General features: G+C 64.2%; 3 protein-coding genes across 4 annotated transcripts; 1 reads left to right on the plus strand and 2 right to left on the minus strand.

Annotated features, from left to right (window-relative positions):
• Positions 1 to 666: 666 nt before the first annotated feature.
• SMIM12 (small integral membrane protein 12) lies at positions 667 to 1672 on the plus strand. The gene has a single exon (XM_064635467.1). The coding sequence runs from the start codon at positions 778 to 780 to the stop codon at positions 1054 to 1056; it is 279 nt and encodes a 92-aa protein (XP_064491537.1). The 5' UTR covers positions 667 to 777; the 3' UTR covers positions 1057 to 1672.
• A 5319-nt stretch (positions 1673 to 6991) lies between these two features.
• Positions 6992 to 9158, minus strand: GJA4 (gap junction protein alpha 4). The gene has a single exon (XM_064635461.1). It carries the CDS (start codon positions 9156 to 9158, stop codon positions 8127 to 8129), a length of 1032 nt encoding a protein of 343 aa, XP_064491531.1. The 3' UTR covers positions 6992 to 8126.
• Positions 9159 to 11552: 2394 nt separating this feature from the next.
• On the minus strand, positions 11553 to 14909 carry GJB3 (gap junction protein beta 3). Of its 2 annotated transcripts, XM_064635466.1 has the most exons (4): positions 14812 to 14909; positions 13477 to 13621; positions 11927 to 12714; positions 11553 to 11640 (listed from the first exon to the last, which is right to left on the minus strand). In XM_064635466.1, the coding sequence occupies exons 3-4, from the start codon at positions 12682 to 12684 to the stop codon at positions 11625 to 11627; spliced, it is 774 nt and encodes a 257-aa protein (XP_064491536.1). In that variant the 5' UTR covers positions 12685 to 12714; positions 13477 to 13621; positions 14812 to 14909; the 3' UTR covers positions 11553 to 11624. The 2 variants fall into 2 exon arrangements, with proteins under 2 accessions (XP_064491536.1, XP_064491534.1); XM_064635464.1 differs by lacking the exon at positions 11553 to 11640 and having other exon boundaries at positions 11899 to 12714.
• Between the last annotated feature and the right edge of the window lie 1595 nt (positions 14910 to 16504).

The following is a 16504-nucleotide window of genomic DNA, read 5'->3' on the forward strand; positions in this document are numbered from 1 at the left end:
ATGTCTTCCCCTGTGACTCCTGGCCTGACTCCCGCTGTGGGTCTCCCACCATGACTCCCCCCATGAATCCCCCAGTGACACCCCTGTGGGTGTCTTCCCGTGACTCTCCCTCCGTAACAACTCCCTGTGTCACTCCCTTGTCTCCCTCCGTGACTCCTCCCCTGTGACTCCCACAGTGAGTCTCCTCCCGTGGGTCTCCCCATGGGCATCACCTGGTGACCCCCCATGTCCCCCATGTCCCCCATCTGCTTCCATGTCCCCTGTGCCCCCCATGTCCCCCATCTCCTCCCATGTCTGCCATGCCCCCCATGTCCCCCATGTCCCCCCATGTCCCCCATCTCCTCCCATGTCCCCCTCCGTGTCCCCCATGCCCCCCATGTCCCCCATGTCCCCCATCTCCTCCCATGTCCCCCGTGTCCCCCCATGTCCATGTCCCCCCCGTGACCCCCGTTCCCCCCGTGTCTCCCCCATGTCCCCCCCGTGTCCCCCCGTCCCCCCCATGTCCATGTCCCCCGTGTCCCCCCCGTGTCCCCCCCATGTCCCCCATGTCCATGTCCCCCGTGTCCCCCCGTGTCCCCGCCCGGCCGCTCCTCCCGCCGTGCAGTTCCCGCGGTGTCCGCCAGGGGGCGGTGCGGCCCCGCCGGCGGTGCCGGTGACCGGAAGGGGCGGGGCCGGGGAGCGCGGCCGGGCCGGGCCGGGCGGGGGGTCCCTGCGGGCCCGGGGGGGTCCCGGCGCGGGGGTCGCGGGCGGTGCCGCTTCCCGGCGCTGTCCGCAGCCATGTGGTCCGTGCTGTGGGCGGCCGTGCGCTCCAAGGCGCCCTACGTCACCTTCCCGGTGGCCTTCGTGGTGGGGCTGGTGGGCTCGCAGCTCGAGTGGTTCCTGCGCGGGGACCCCCCGGCCACGGCCCAGGACGAGAAGAGCATCTCGGAGCTGCGCGAGGAGCGCAAGCTGCAGGAGATCGCGGGCGAGGACCTGACCAAGGTGGTGAGCCTGAAGGACAAGCTGGAGTTCGCCCCTCGGGCCGTGCTCAACAGGAACCGCCCCGAAAAGAGTTAATAAAGGGTTCCCGGGGCAAAGGCCGTGCCCCGGAGCGGCCGCCGGCACTGCCCCGGAGCTGCACAGCTTCCACGGCCCGGCTCCTGCCCCCTGCCCCTGCGGGCCCTCCGGAGGGTCAGGTTCTCCCGCGCCGTGGATGTGGCCAAGGAACAGCCCCCAGACCCCGGTGGGAGCGGGCAGGGGGCCCTGCGAGGAGGTGGAGTGTGGCTGGAACTCATCAGCCCCCGGCCCGGCCTGGCCCCTGAAGCACAGAACCCTCCTGGCCTGGTTCCACCTGTGTCTCCTCAGGTTTGGCTTCTTCCATGGTGTGAACGTAGAAGAAGGTTGGACCTGAGTGCCATGAGATGGGGTCAGGCTGAGCACCGGCAGCAGGAGGAGCTGCTGCCCTGCTTCCAGATCCTCTGTGGCTCTTGGTGAACCCCAACACAGCCCCACGCTACCACGGTACACCCACGGGAGCCTGAGCAGTGGTGGAGATCTCTGGGGACCCCTCTGTGCATCGTCCCTGCGAGGAAGGGTGACAGAGGGAGGTGGAAGTCCTGGCCCTGCTCCGTCGTGGTGGTGTGTGGGGATCAGGGGGATCTCTGCCCTCTGCCACAATAAACTTCTGTCAGTCCTCGGGCCTCTGTGTCTTCTGCATCAGCACGGCCCCAGCCCTGGCTCAGGGAGTGTCTGCTCCCTGTGTGTTCAAGAAGCATCTCCTGCAGTGGGACAAATGCCATCGCTGTCCCCAGCTGGGCACGGCCCTCGGGGCCTGGCAGCAGGGTGGTGGGCAGGAAGGAGGGGTAGGCACTGAAATCCCAGCCTGTGCTGCGGCTGTGCCTCCCTCCTGGCTCCCCTGGCCACGTCATCCACCTCCTTATCTCGGTGACAGGGGCTGTGTCAGTGCTGGGTGGGGTCCGGGGGACTGGGGGGGTCCCGCTGGGGTGCTGGGCAGGGAGAGGCTGGCAGGGAGAGGCTGGCAGTGAACACTGGGACTGGTGGCCGGTGTCCCCTCCAGCCTCAGGCATTGCTGGCAGAGCAGGGACAAAGCCTGGCCAGAGGTGCTGAGCAGGGAGCCAGGCCGAGGCCGGGACTGGGGTTATCTCTGCCTCCCAGCTTGTTTTTTCCCGTGGTGCCTGAGCAAGGCCCCAGTGCTGCCCCAGCCCGGCCTTCCCCTCCTGGGGACCATAAATCTGCCGTGCCCGGAGCAGAGCCCCGAGTCAGCAGCCAGTCAGCATTTCACACACTCTGTCCTGCAGCCTCGGGGCCAGCTCCTGCCCCGCTGACAGCTTTACTGCCCTGCCCCGGCTCTGTTTGCCTCCCGAGCTGCTGTCCTGGGCTGGATCGCTGCCCTCGGCCGGGCTCACGGCCCAGGAATGCTCCAGCCTTTGCCACCACGGTCTGCGAGGGCAGCTGAGCCTGGGGGAGAAGGTGCAGGAGGAGTCTGGGGGTGATGCAAAGCCTGCCCCAACCCTGTCCCGCTGCCACCTGCCCTGGGGATCGCAGTGCCACTGCCTCGTCCCCCTGCCAGGCTGGCACTGTCCCCTGAAGTAGCCCCTGTCCTTGGCCTCCTGCTTTCCCAGCCAGGCTGTGGGGTGATGGCTGGTCCCTATTGTGTGCCGGGGTGGGAGCGGTGCTGTCCCTTTCCCCAGCTGGGACCAGCTCGGAAACGGCTCCAAAATGCCTTTGTTCCCCCCGCGCCAGAGTGGCTCCCCCGGCTGTTTATAGCCCATTGATCCGCCTGTTCCCAGGCCTGGCCGGGCACAATTGGGCTTTGGGGGGGCCTCGCTGCCCCGTTTCCTCTCCCAGTCCCATGCGGTGCCGGTCGGGGGGGCTGCTCCAGCGTGGTGGTGGAGTGATGCCGTTGGGAAGGGCTGAGCCCTGATGGTGACAGTTTGGGGATTGATGGCACCTGGCAGGGCAGCCCCTGCCCTGTGCCTGTCCTGGCTGCCTGTCGTGCTTCCAGCTGTTTTTTCATCAGCTGTTTCCCATGTGTCCAGGGACTCCCGTGTGTCCCCCTGGCTGTGGGGCTGTGGATTCCCGCAGGCGCTGGGACAGGAGTGAAGCCACTTCCCCAAGCCCCGTCGCCTTTCTCCTGAGCCCTCCCTTCCTCCCATTGAATCCCAACAATGTGCTGCCTGGGAAGCGCCAGCGGGACGAGAATAGGAGCCGGCAGGCACTCAGGGCTGGGGTGAGCAGCCACGGTGGCTCACCAAGAGCCAGAGGCAGCTTTGCTGAATAAACCATTGTCATAAAAACCTGCCCTCCCGAGCCTGCCCTCGGCTGCTCACACGCAGCTCCTTGGTCTGTTCCAGTGGGTTTGTAATCCAGGTGTTCCCAGCACGGCCCAGCTGGGCACTGCAGTGGGAGTGTGGCAAGGAGCTGTGCCAGCAGCCAGCCTGTCCCCAGGCAGGGAGTCCCATGCCTGGCCTCGAGGCTGGCATTTTGTGGGGGAGCATCCTCCAAGGCTTGTCCAGCTTCAGGGATAACTCCGTGTCCAGAGCCAGCTGTGGCTGCATAGTGCCATGGGGCAGGGATTGAATCCAGCAGCCACAAGTGCTCCCTGTCTCTGCCCAGCCCATGGTGGGCATGTCCCAGGCTCAGGGGGGTCAAGGTGGCTGTGGTGCCCTTGGCAGGGCCCTGGTACCTTGCTGGCTCCGAGGGTGGCTGCGGCTTCCCAACAGACCCTCTGCCCTGCCTGGGGCTGGGTTTATCCCTGGGGTCCATCATGAGCAGCTCACGAGAGGAGCAGGTGGCGGTTTCCGGAGGCAGGATGCCGAGAGCCAGCTGTGCCCCAGCTCCCTGGGGTGGCTCAGGGGCCTGGGACAGCTGCTGTGCAGGATGGGGGGCACTGAGACCCCCCCCAGCCACTCAGCACACCTGGATGGCCGCAGCGGACGTCCGGTGAGATCAGACAGGGAGGCACCAGCTGTGCAGGGCTGGGGACACTGTGATGTGACCCTGCGCTGGCACGGGGACGGCCCAGGGCCGGCTGTCCCCTTCCCAAAAGGATGCTGACACTTTGGGAGAGAGGAGCAGTGTGGGGGCTGGCGGGGGGAGCTGGGGCCTGCAGGGACTCACGCTCCCGTGTCCCGTCCTGGCGCAGCGCAGTGATCCCGGGACACCCTGGTCCTGCCCGTGGTGCAGTGTCCCCGTGGCTCGGGGACCCAGAGGGTGCACGGCAGAGCAGGCAGCTCGTCCCCTCAGCGCGTCCCCCACAGCCCCTGGGGACATCTGCTCCCTCCCAGCCCAGGCTTTTCCCAGGCTCCAGTTTTGCCCTTTTCCCAAGAGCAGCCGAGTCCTTTCCCAGCCTTCACATCTCACTTGCCTCTTCCTGCCATGGCTCCCTCCAGGCCGGGCCTGGTGGCTCCTTCCGTGGCCGGCAAAGGCCCTGAAGTACCGTGGGACAGGAGCAGTGACATCTCTTGAGCCCTGACTGGGGACAGCTGCAGTGGGACGTGTTCCATTCCCACTCGACATTGCCTTTTCCAGCAGCCACAGCCCAGGGCTGACTCCCCATCCCCAGCACCCCAGGACCACCGCAGCTCCTTGTTTTCAGACAGCATCCACCTTCCCACGCCAGGAAAAGCCCCCTGCTCTGCAGGCAGCAGCCCCTGCCCGCCCGGTGTCGCATCAGGACGATGCCCTGAGCTGCTGGCAGGGGTAGGACCCATCCCAGGGTGGGCACCGCGGTCCTGGTGCCTCCACACGAGGAAGTGGCCGGGGTGGGGGAGTGACAATGTCAGGATGCGGGAAGTCGTCGGGGCTATTGAGCGCGTTTCCTCCGCCCGCGGTTCTCACACAGGGTGCATTGTCTGCCGTGCCCGCGCGTGGAGGGCTAAATATAACCCCGGGGAGGAAGGGAGCTCCGTGGGGTTTGCCTTTCCTTTGCTGGCAGCGGCTGGAAAGGGCAGGATTGCTCCTGGTTTGGGGTTGCCCTGGGGGTGAGTGCTGCTGTGGACAGGGCTCCGTGCCTGGCCTGGGAGGAGGATGCTCCTGCCTGCTCCCTCTGAAGATGTGTGGGAAGTGGGGCACTGGGAAGCTGTGGGCAGAGCCCCGGGCATGGACAGGGCCCCTACAGGGAAGGGGGGCCACGCTGTGGCCCTGCCTGCCATGGCCCTGCCCATCACCCTGCCCGTCCTCCCCCTCAGCTGTGATTCTGCTCCTGCTGTGGCTCTTCCTGAGAGCGGGCCAGATTTAGACACTTGCTGTTTGCTGTGCACTGGGAAAGCTTAAAAATAAACCCCTTGGTGCTTATCCAGTGTCTTTGGCAGAGCTTTTCAGGCAGGACAGCCCTCTTCCCTGGACCATGGCAGAACTGGGCAAGGAGAGCCCAGCACAGACTGGTCCTAACTGGGAAGAGGGCAGAAACATCTCTGCAGAGGAGCCACAGGGCTCCTGGGGGCTGTGACTGTTGTTAGACCAGCACCCCCAGAGGGAATTGGGGTCCCGGGGAGTGTGTGGCCCCTCCAGGACTGGCAGAGCTGCCCCAAAGTGTTCCCTAACTCAGGGGGTGCCCCATGAGGAGCCCCCTCACTGCAGCCCTCGGGCTGCCTGTGCCAGCACAGGGCTCAGCATCCCAGTGCTGGGGGAGGAGGCACCGGAGGGGCCTGTTTGCTCAGGAGGGAGCACGGAGGCGTGAGAAAGGCCAAAGGGCTGTGCCAAAGGGCTGCGTGGGGCCAGCCCGGGCCCTTATCAGCTCCAAACTTTTATTTGCCTAAGGGCTGCCCTCCCTCCTGGGGGGTGCTGCCAACCCCGGCCCCGCTGCCTCCCCCTCCCCGCGGGTGAGCCCCTCGCTGTTGTTGTTGGCGTGTGCCATGGCAGGGCCGGCGGCGCAGGGTCACTCCGGCTGCCCCCAGCCCTTTGTCACAACATGGGAACAATAGTGGGACGTGGAGCTGTGTTTGGGCACCGTGTCCAGGGGCTCGGCCGTCTTGTTTTCCACCTTGCGGGGTCGCTGGGAAAAGCGTGACGCTCCCCCCGTGCCAACAAAAATAGGAGTCCCGGAGCGGGAGGTGAGCGGGGGACACGGCGGTGGGTAAACACACGGCACGGCTGCTCCCATCCCTGTCACATGGGCACGGCCTTCTGGCCCTGGGCTGCTCTCTCCAGAGCCACAGTGCGGCTCTGCAGCTCTGATGGTGCCCAGGGAACACTGGGCTGTGGCCCCCCAGGGTGGCCCAGGGGATCCCCATCGGGCAACAGTGGGAGCAGGGCAGGGTCCCTCTGGAGATGGTGGGAGCAGGGCAGAGTTATCCCAGGCAGGGTTTACCCCAGCATCCTCGTGGAGGGAAGAGCTGGGAGCTGGTGGTGTGCACCCCAGGCCCCCACCCAGGGGGATTTCACCCCCCTCGTCCCCTGGAGGGAGGAAGCCAAGGATGGGCTCAGCCACCAGCCCAGGCTCTGCCCCAAGGGCAGCTGAGCCGGGTGCCTCCCTCCTCATTTCCTCCAGGGGCCGATGGCAGCGATACTGCCCCGTATCACCCATATTTCATCTTCTCTAGGGTATTTTTAGCCCGTTCCACCCTTGCTGGAGAGGCCCTTGGCAGAGAGCAGGCTCTGCCCTGGCCTGGCTCAGCCAGAGAAACTAAACAACAGCCCCAGCCACATTGTGTGCCTTTATCTGCAGCTCATTTCCACCTATTATGCAGCCACAAGCAGCTCCACAGCCTCTGCTGGGTTTATCTGCAGCACAGGGAGGGGGACTGAGCTCTGCCTGGGGCCACCATGGGCCTGTGACATGACAGCCCTGTCAGAACCCTGAGCTGAGGCTGGGCTCAGGGGGACAGGACACTACAGCAGGGACAGTTGTGCTTTCAGTGGATGAGTGACCCACTCTCCCCCCCAGTCCCATCACTCTCAGGACAGCATCCTTCCCCCTCCCTCAGCCCCAAACCCTCACCTGCCCTCCCAGAACCAGCTGGAGGCTTCAGGAAGCACAGTCACATCACACTTCACCTTTTCTCATTCATCCAACTTTATTCAACAAGATGCAACACCGAGTCTGCCAGAGGGAAAGGAAACAGCACTGAGGGCAGTGCCCACATCCTGCACTCGTGCCTGGGTCACACAGGAGCTTCAGCCCTTTGGTCACAGCAGGACCATCCCCTCTCACAGCATCAGTGGGCTGGGGAATTTGGGGGACAGGTCCCATGGCAGCAGTTGGTTCTTCCATCCCCCCCTGGCACCTCAGCCCACAGCAGGAGATGACTAGTGCAAAGTAATAAAACCCAGTGACCCTCCGAACCAGAAGCTGCTGGTCTGATTCCTCCCCATAACCCCAAGGGCTCCAAGGCACATGGACAGGGCTCCCCAGATCCCCTGCAAACTGCACCTTTAAGACAGAAAGCTCCGTGCTCAGGCCAGCAGGTTAAAAATAACTTAAAGGCACACATCCCATGGGAAAGGGTCCAGGGCCGGGAGGGCAGAGGGAACTCACACTCCTGGGTCACCCGTGGTGACCCTGCAGCCATCGGGATCTGCCGGTCACGACAGAGCTGCCACTGGATTAACCCCCCTGTGTCCCATGGGGAGGGGGCAGCTCCGGCAGCAAACCCTGGACAGATGCCAGGGTCACTGCAATGGGACGGGGCTGGTGGCCAGGATCTGTCAGCACTGCTCCAGCCCAGCTTCCCGTGTCTGTCCCAGGCTCAGCCTGCTCTGTGCAGAGGCTGGAGGGGAGCAGCTTCCCACGGCCACGCTCCCGGCTCTCATCCCGGCAGAGGCTCTGGGGTCCGGCCGAGCCGCAGCTCCCGATGGCCAGCAGCCTCCTGCTACAGCCCCAGGGACAGCCTGTTCCACAGGGTGGCTCCAGGGATTTCTCCCTTTCCCAGAGCGAGGCACACGGGACGCAGCGTCCCGGGGAACTTTCTACAGTTTCCTTCCTTGCGGGGTCATTGGGGAAAACAGAAGAGAGCAGAGGCTGCGCTCAGCCCCGCTCCAGAGCATCCTGAGCATCCCGCCTCCGGAGGGCAGTGTGTCCGTAAGGCACAGCACCAGGCAGGAGGCAGCTGCCTGCCCACAGGCAGCACCTCTGCAGGCAGGTGGGACAGGGGAAGGTCCCCCTGCCAGCCAGGGCCAGCCTGGCACTACACATACTGCTTTTTGGAGGCCGAGCTCCCGGGCCGGCTGCACGGCTTCTCCTCCGGGGCAGAGGCTTCAGCAGCCCGGGGGGCGTAGGGGTCCGACAGGGGCCTGCTGCCGCTGCCCAGCGCCAGGCTCTCCTCGTTGTGGAAGTTGGCCCAGTTCTGCTCGCTGGAGAGCTTGTTGTAGGTCTGGTAGGATGGCACGTGGCTCTCAGCCATGGGCAGGAAGGGGTAGTGCTTGGGTGCGTAGGGATCCGACACCATGTCCTGGGCAAAGACGTCCCGGCTCGGTACGACCGGCCCCGACGCCTTCTTGATGTTGCTGAGCAGGTTCTTGCAGCAGAGGTGGAAGAGCTCCAGGAGGTTCAGGATTAAGGAGATCAGGCCCATCACCAGCATGAAGATGATGAAGATGCTCTTCTCGGTGGGGCGGGAGATGAAGCAATCCACCTGGTGGGGGCAGGGGTCCCTCTTGCACACGTAGCGGGGCACCATGGAGAAGCCGTACAGGTACCACTGGCCCACGAGGAAACCAGCCTCGAAGATGCTCTTGCAGATCACACTGGTGATGTAGGTCCACATCAGCGCCCCTCGGATCTTGAGCCGCCCGTCCTCTGTCACGTAGATCTTGGACATCTTCTTCTCCACGGCTGCCAGGGCCTGCTCGATCTTCGGGTCCTTGCTGTGGACAGCCCGAAGCTCACTCTGCTGCTGCTTCAGCTTCTCCTCCCTCCGGGACAGATAGATAACGTGGCCCAGGTAAATCAGGGTCGGGGTGCTGACAAAGAGGAACTGGAGCACCCAGTAGCGGATGTGGGAGATGGGGAAGGCTTTGTCGTAGCAGACGTTGGTGCAGCCCGGCTGCTTGGTGTTACACACGAAATCCGACTGCTCGTCCCCCCACACGGACTCCCCGGCCAGGCCCAGGATGAGGATGCGGAAGATGAAGAGCACCGTGAGCCAGATCTTCCCGATCACGGTCGAGTGCTCCTGGACTTGGTCCAGCAGTTTCTCCAGGAAATCCCAGTCACCCATCTTCTGGGGAGCCTGTGCCTCTGCCAGCAGAGAGGGGAGAGCAGGCACATCAATTCCCTCTTTCCATGCTGAGGAGCACAGGGCAGGTAGGGCCACCTAAGCCTCGTGATTTTTTGGGATACAGCTGCTCTGCAGAGTGTCCCAGCAAACCCACTGAGGGACATCCCACACTTGAGGGAAGCACCCAGGCTTTCTGAGACCCGGAGGGCTCCTTCTACTTACGCCTGCCCAGTGCAGGAACACGGGGCAGGGGGAGAAGAGGCAGCACAGAGATTCACCTGCCCCAGCAGCACCCAGCCCAGAACACCCACAGCTCATGGCTGCGGGACGCTGGACCCCCAGCACTCTTCCCTCGCCCAGGGGACCCCTAGCACCCCTCACCGACCTCCTGCTGCTGTGGGGACCCCTTGGAGCCCAGCCCGCACCCCGCGGGTGCTCAGCCCCGCAGCCCGGCTGGGAAGGAGCGAGAGGGCGGCTGCAGCCCCGGCTCCTTATTAACCGCTGCTAATTAAGCGCAGAAGTGCCGGCTGTGCCGTTAAAGGCACCCCTGCAGCGGGGGGCCGAGGGGGTATCCGCGTCCCGTCCCCAGCACGGTGTCCCTGAGCGGCGCCGGGGTCCCGGGGGTCCCGGCGGTCCCCACTCACCTCCGCTGCGCCGGGAACGTCCCGCCGGGCTCGGGCTGCGCTGAGTGTGAGGGGTCGGGCCGGGATCTGCGGCGGCTCCGGTCGTGCGGGGCCCGGGGGAGGAGCGCGGCAGGAAACCGGGGGGCCGGGGCTTAGTGCCGGGCCGGGCCGCAGGTGTGCGGGGCCGCCCCTTCCCACCGCCCCCCGACGAGGGGGCGGCCCCGGCGGGCGGGGCGGGGGCAGCGGGGACCCCCAGAGGCGGCCGGGACCCGTCGGGGCCGAAGCCGGTGGGGGACAGTGGGAAATCCGGCTGTTCCCGCCCGCTCGTCCCCGGCTGCGGCTCCGCCACCGGACAAACCCGCCGAGCGGGGCGGGGACCCCGGGGATGCTCTGTCCGCTGCCCCGTGTACCGGGATGCTCCGTCCCCTGCCCGACAGCGTGTCCCGGGAATGTCCCGTCCCCCGCCCAGCGTCCCGGGGATGTCCCGTCCCCTGCCCGGCGGGGTGTCCCCGGGATGCTCCGTCCCCCGCCCAGTGTCCGTGTCCGGGGATGTTCCGTCCCTGCCCACTCGTGGTTGCCCCCGCGGGTCCGTGCGGCGCGGCGGGCGCTGGGTGGTGCTGGAGCCCCACCGGAGCGCGGCCCCGGTCCCGCATCCCGCCGGTTCCCAGGATGAGCCCCACCGGAGCCCTGCCCGGGACCTGCCCGCGAGTTTCAGACGGAGCTTTGCTGTCGGGGGTCTCGGCACACACCACAACACGCTCGTGGGGCTGCGGAGTGCGGGCGGGCCGAGCGGAGCTGGGAACAGCGGACCCTCCGCTAGCGCTGCTTATGGAGAGATTAAATGGAAATAATTTCTATTTATTATAATATTTACCAAGGTTTAGTAAATAATTGATGCTGATCCTTCCTTGATTTCCTTGGGGGGCCAGCGTGCGGTTCTGCTGAGTTAAGGTTTAACGACGCGTGACAAGCCGGGAGAGGCGGAGCGGGAGGAGTGAGCCCGGCCCGGGGCTCGACTGCCCTGCCCGGCTCGGGCGGATGAGGAGCACCCGGGGTCCTGGGGAACCTCTGCAAATCCATGTCATCTGCCCTCACCAGTCCCCCCGATTTCCAGCGGACAGAGTAGATTCCAGTGTCTCCAAGCAATGTTTTATTGGATCCGTAGCTTGTGCCATATGTGACGTGTCCGTCCGAGGTGAGTGGGACACAGAGGCACCAAGGGAAGCAGCAGAGACAGCAGTGGCATTTGGGCAAGACCTGGCACGGCGCTCGTGTGAGCCAAGGGGGAGAAGCTGCCCTGCCCCAGTACTGTCAAACTGGGCAAACTGGGCCGAGAGAACAGTTGGCAACAGCCTGGAGCTCTGCTCCTCTGTCATTGCTTCAGGTGCATGAAGAGAGCTCCTGCTGTGGTGCCGAGCCCAAAATTCCTTTGGGTTTTTTGGTACAAAATACAGGAGGATGAAACAGTGCTTGGGACTGTGCACTTGTGAGGCACAGCAAGCTGGGACTGCCACCATGCTGGGTGACACCAGCTCTGGTTGGGCACCAGTGAGTGCACTCACACCCACCATGGGAGCAGCAGAGCTGGAGGACCTGAGGAGATATGGGAGGATCTGTGTGCAGTTGTGATGTCCAAGCTTGTGGCACTACTCTGTGCATCTGGCAGAGCTCCAGGGCTGCCCTCGCCTTACCTGTGTCTGCTCAAGCACCCATGGGTCTCTCTCCAGGGATGTTAGTTTGTTGGGTTTAGTCATTTTTCACACAGGTTGACTCTTGAGGGTTCAGGGGTGGCTGGAAAAGCTGCTGGACCAAGGGGAATGTGAACCAGCTGGGACGGGCGAGCTCACAGCTCCTCTCCTCTGTGGGAAGAACAGACACCCTCAGGCATGCCCACAGGCAGCCAGCACCCACCTGCCACCACGCCACTGGGACACCTGGGGATGTGCCCACGGTCCCAGGCAGGAGAGTTCCCATGGATGTGTCCCCCTCCCCTCACAGCCACCGAGGTCTTGGCTGAAGAGTCCGGCGGTGACATCACTGGTGGTCATGTCTGGTACCAACCATCCCTGGCACATGCCAGGACACCTTCTCCCTCCACCCTCCCCTCCCAGCACCCTTCAGACAGCAGTCAGGGCTGTCACACACCTAGTCTGGGACTTGTTGTCCTTCTCCTCTGACTTGAGGTGGCAGTGGCAGGTGGAGGCCTTGCTGTAGCTGACGGAGCGCTTGGTGGATTTCTTCCACTTCCGTGCACCGCGGACAACTCGCTTGAAGATGAGGTAGAAGATCTCACAGACGGTGAGGATGATGCAGATGGAGGAGGCTCCGACCATGAAATAGGTGAAGACCCTTTTCTCGGTGGGCCGAGCGATGTAGCAGTCCACGGTGTTGGGGCAGGGATCCACGTTGGTGCACTTGACCAGCCGTGGCAAGTCGAAGCTGTCCCACATCTTGTGGAGGAGGTAGAGGAACAGGATCTCTATGATAAGCTTGAAGAAGAGGCTGAGCAGGTAGGTCCACCACAGCCCGCCGTGCTTCTTGCCCGTGTTGCTGTAGAGCTTGGGGCAGTTCTCCCCGTTCTTCTCCCGGTTCTTCTTCTCGCGGTCCTCCCGGTAGGCCACGTGCATGATGACCAGGAGGGAAGGACAAGTGACAAAGATGAGCTGCAGGGCCCAGAGGCGGATGTGGGAGATGGGGAAGAAGTAGTCATAGCAGACGTTGGTGCAGCCCGGCTGTCGCGTGTTGCAGTCAAAGTCCTTCTGCTCGTCGCCCCACACGCGCTCGGCCGCCACCACGTAGACCAGGACGCGGAAGACGAAGACCACGGAGAGCCAGATGCGGCCGAAGGCTGTGGAGTACTTGTTGACCCCGCTGAGCAGTGCCTGCAGTGTTTTCCAATCCATGGTGGCCGGTGGAGACCAAAGTCACCCGACCTGGAGAGGCGGCAGGAGCGGAGGGTGAGGAGCAGTGGGAGGTGCGTGTCCCTCACTGCACTAAATCCCACTGACCTCTGGGCTCCCCCACCACGCTGCACTCATGTGGGGCGGGGGGACCATCACCCTTGCACACAGTAACACCCGTCCCCACACTCTCCTGGTGACAGAGGTGACTCAACCTCTCAGCACTTCCTTCTGACGGAGCCTCTGCCCCAAGGGATGAGCCACCTGGCCAAATCCCCACCACCAACCCCCCGCCTGACTGCTGTGTTGGTGCAAGCCGGCAGCAGGATCTGCTGGAGTGAGCCAGGATCAACAGCCGAAGGGGAAGTGGCTGCTGCAATGCTGGGCTGCTGGGACACGCCAGGGACCGGTTTTTCTGTCTCACAGGTGATGCCCGAGGCAGCCCAAGCACAGGTGAGAGCGGGGCTGCAGAAAGGGACAGTCTGTGTGTGTCACCAGCACGTCACCCTCGCTGGGGCTCCACTCCTGCCCCCCTGGCAGCAACACCGGAGGCCCCGATGGCCAAAGCAGCTCCACAACTCAGCCTGGGGCTGCCCCACACGAGGAGGGTGGCACAATAAGCCTGACCCGGAGCTTTACTGCACCTGGATTTACAAACCCGGGTGGATTTTATAACCCTCTGTGCTGTGAAGGTGCCTGCCCTGACAAAGGGATTCACAGGACTGCAGCTGGGTCATTCCCACTTTTAAGGAGCTGCCGCTGCCCGTGGCCAACCCGGTGCCCTCCGAGACGTACCTGGAGGAGGCTCAGGCTCCTTCCCTGCTCACAGGGAGTTGTGGGGTGGGAAGTGCCCAGCACAGGGCATGGCGGGGGTGTGATGGCACTCTGGTGATCAGGGTCCCCTCATCCGGGGGGGGCTGCACAGTGCAGTGTCCCGGGGCTGCAGGGAAGGAACAGAGCCTGGAGCACTGCCTGGAGCACTGCCCGGAGCCCACAGGGCTGCCCAGGAGCCCAGCCTTGGCCAGAGCCACCCTGCAGCGAGCCCCAGACCCACTGCTCTGCTCCCACACCACTCCCACACAGGGACACCTCGGCAAGCAGCTGAGCCAAGTGGGGCCAAGCTGAGGTCCTGTGCCACCAAGTGCCAGGGCAGTGCCTCTGCCCATGCCCACCTTCATTCACCACCCTGCTGAAAACAGATCATCCTCCCTGGCAAACCAGTGAGCCGGGGTGGGGAACAACCACAGCATTCCCACCCAGCCCTTGGAACCAGCTCCTTTAAACTCAGGAGAGGGGAGCTGCTGCTTTCCTCCCAAACACTGCTGCTGGTGGCTGAACCCGGAGTCCCTGCACGCCCCCAAGGCCCGTGCCTCCCCCACCAGCCTGCCAATTCACCCATGCCCCCACCCCCAGTGCCCTGCCAGCACCCACCTGCCCAGCTCAGCCCAGTGCCAGCTCCAACCACGGACCCGCAGCAGGGTGGGAAGGGGATGTGACCCCCATGCCAAGCTCCGTGCTGAGCCCCGTGCCAGTCCCTGTGCTCTGGGAGCCTCACAGCTCCCCCGGTGCTGGCTGGGTGCCAGGCAGGGCAGGGGCAGCGCTCAGGTGTGCTCAGCTCTGCCGGCAGAGCCCGTGTGCTCCCGCAGAGCTCAGCACCCTCGCCAGCCAGCCCCCGGAATGCCAGCCTGCTGCGTCACTGTGGTCCTGCCCCGCGTGGGCACAGGGCGTTGGACCCGAAAGCGCCCGGCTCCCACCTCCCTGGGGTGCAAACTCAGCAGAGCCACTGTCTCTGGGGGGCTCAGTCCACGAGGAGGGGGGTGGGACAGAGGAGCAAGGCCTGGGGTGGCCATTCCTGTTCCCGGGGGGTGCCAGGCTGTGCCATCCCCCTGTGTCACCCCCCAGGGACAGGGGCCCTGGCACAGGCTGGGGGGTCCCGTCGTGGCACTTTGTGATGTTGAGGTCCCCACTTTTGGCCCCTGTAGGCCCAACAGTCCCAGCCATAACCCAGCTCCCACCTGCACCCCGTCACACCAAACACAGCTCCCCCTGTGCCCCGTTACACCGCGGGGTCTGTCCCCCACGGCCGGAGGTCCCCAGCAGCCCCCCAGCACCCCATGCCCCTGGAGGTACCTGTCCCGCAGGGAAGGAGCCGCAGGAAGGTTTCCAGATCCAGGCAGCTCTTGAAATAGGGAAGCTCCTTCCCAGCCACAGCCCTCCTGCACACCCAGGGCTTGGGGAGGGGAAGGGTGGTTGGTTCAGTTCCCAGTAACTGGGTGAGTCTGGCAAACAGCTCCTGGAGAGGTTCTTGTCCGTGCACATGCACACACACGCTCGGGTTGAACAACAAAGGACATCGATGGGGCCGGATTCCTCCACATGCAAGATGAGCAGCTCCTGCCAGGTGATGCCCTGACCCCCACCAGGGTGGTCTGGGCACTGCAGACCCAGCAGCAGGACCAGGGTGACAGGGATGGACACTGGCCTTGCACCAGCCCCCAGCTGTGGGGCCACCAGCACCAGTTGCTAAGAACCACAGATGACTCAACTCCTGAAATGATTTTGCTGTGGTCAGAGTTTTGCAACAGCTCCCTGGTATCTCCAACCAACAGGAACTTGCAGCCACCACCCTGGCAGGGCCGGGATGGTCTGATGGGACCTTCCCCAAGCAGCAGGATGGCAGCAGGGTCCCCACACAGCGGGACCCTGCCCTGCTGCTGCCTCCAGCTGCACCCCCGTGGGACCTGGAATGTGTCCCCGAGGGGGATGTCCCTCTCCCCGAGCACTGGTGGCTCCCAGGAGGCTGAGTCAGCCCCATCCTGCTGGAGCAGCCAGATGCCCCATGGAGCAGCCCCATTTGAGGTCTTTGCCAGCACAGCTTGGCAGGAATGTGCCTCCCCTTGCCTTCGGTTCACCTGGTCTTTAAAGTGCCCTGAGGCTTTTCCGGCATCCTCTGGCACGCCCTGGAGACAAGTGGCAAGGGAGCCTCACGGGAGCCTTGCCAGGGCCACCCCTCCCATGGGACACATCTGAAGAGCCCCTGGGTGCTTGGTGCCCAAGAGGTTTGCTCCCTGCTTTCCTGGTGGACAAGGAGCCACTTGCCCAGAGGTTTCTTGGCTCCAGGAGGTCAAATAAAGCAAGTGAGGGTTTGCCCAGCTGGGGACACACAGGAATGGGAGCCCAGGAGATGCCTGGGGTGCAGAGTGGGGTGAGCCCAGAGGAGGGGGCAGGCACAGGAACCCCCATCCTGGACAAGAGCAAAGTGGGAGCTCCCTCAGCCAGGAACTGCCCTGTCCTATCAGCAGGATCAGGAATTTGAGCTATGTTGTTGTAGAGAGCTTGTCAGGAATCTGGGGGCTGTGACCCTCGAGATGATAAACCCAGGAGAGAGGGAAGTTGTTGAGAACACTGGCAGCTCTGATTTCTTGTGCAGGCAGCAGCTCCCTGCCCTGCGGCCAAACCCTGTCAGAGCAGGGCCAGACCCCCCCTTGGGCAGTCTCTTGCCTGCAATTTTGGAATTTCAGTAGAGGCCACGTGGCCATGGTGAGAAAGTTCAGGTGCTTTTGGCCTGGGCAGATTTCCCCGAGGCAGTTGGGTGGGGAGCAGAAACACCCCGTGCTTTGCAGTGTTTCGCAGCGCTGAGCTGGGTGTTTGCCAGCAAAGGGCACATCCCCGTGCCCCCTCCACCACCCCTCTGCCAACTGGTCCAGTGTGGGCACAGGGACAAGGTGCCAGCATGGTTCAGCAGCTCTCAGCACGCGAGAACTTCAGGTATGTGCCCCGGGTATGTCACCATGTTCCACCCTGCTCCAGCTCAGCGGGGTGA

This window comes from Pseudopipra pipra, chromosome 24, assembly GCF_036250125.1.
Source record: "Pseudopipra pipra isolate bDixPip1 chromosome 24, bDixPip1.hap1, whole genome shotgun sequence".
Taxonomy (NCBI): domain Eukaryota; kingdom Metazoa; phylum Chordata; class Aves; order Passeriformes; family Pipridae; genus Pseudopipra; species Pseudopipra pipra.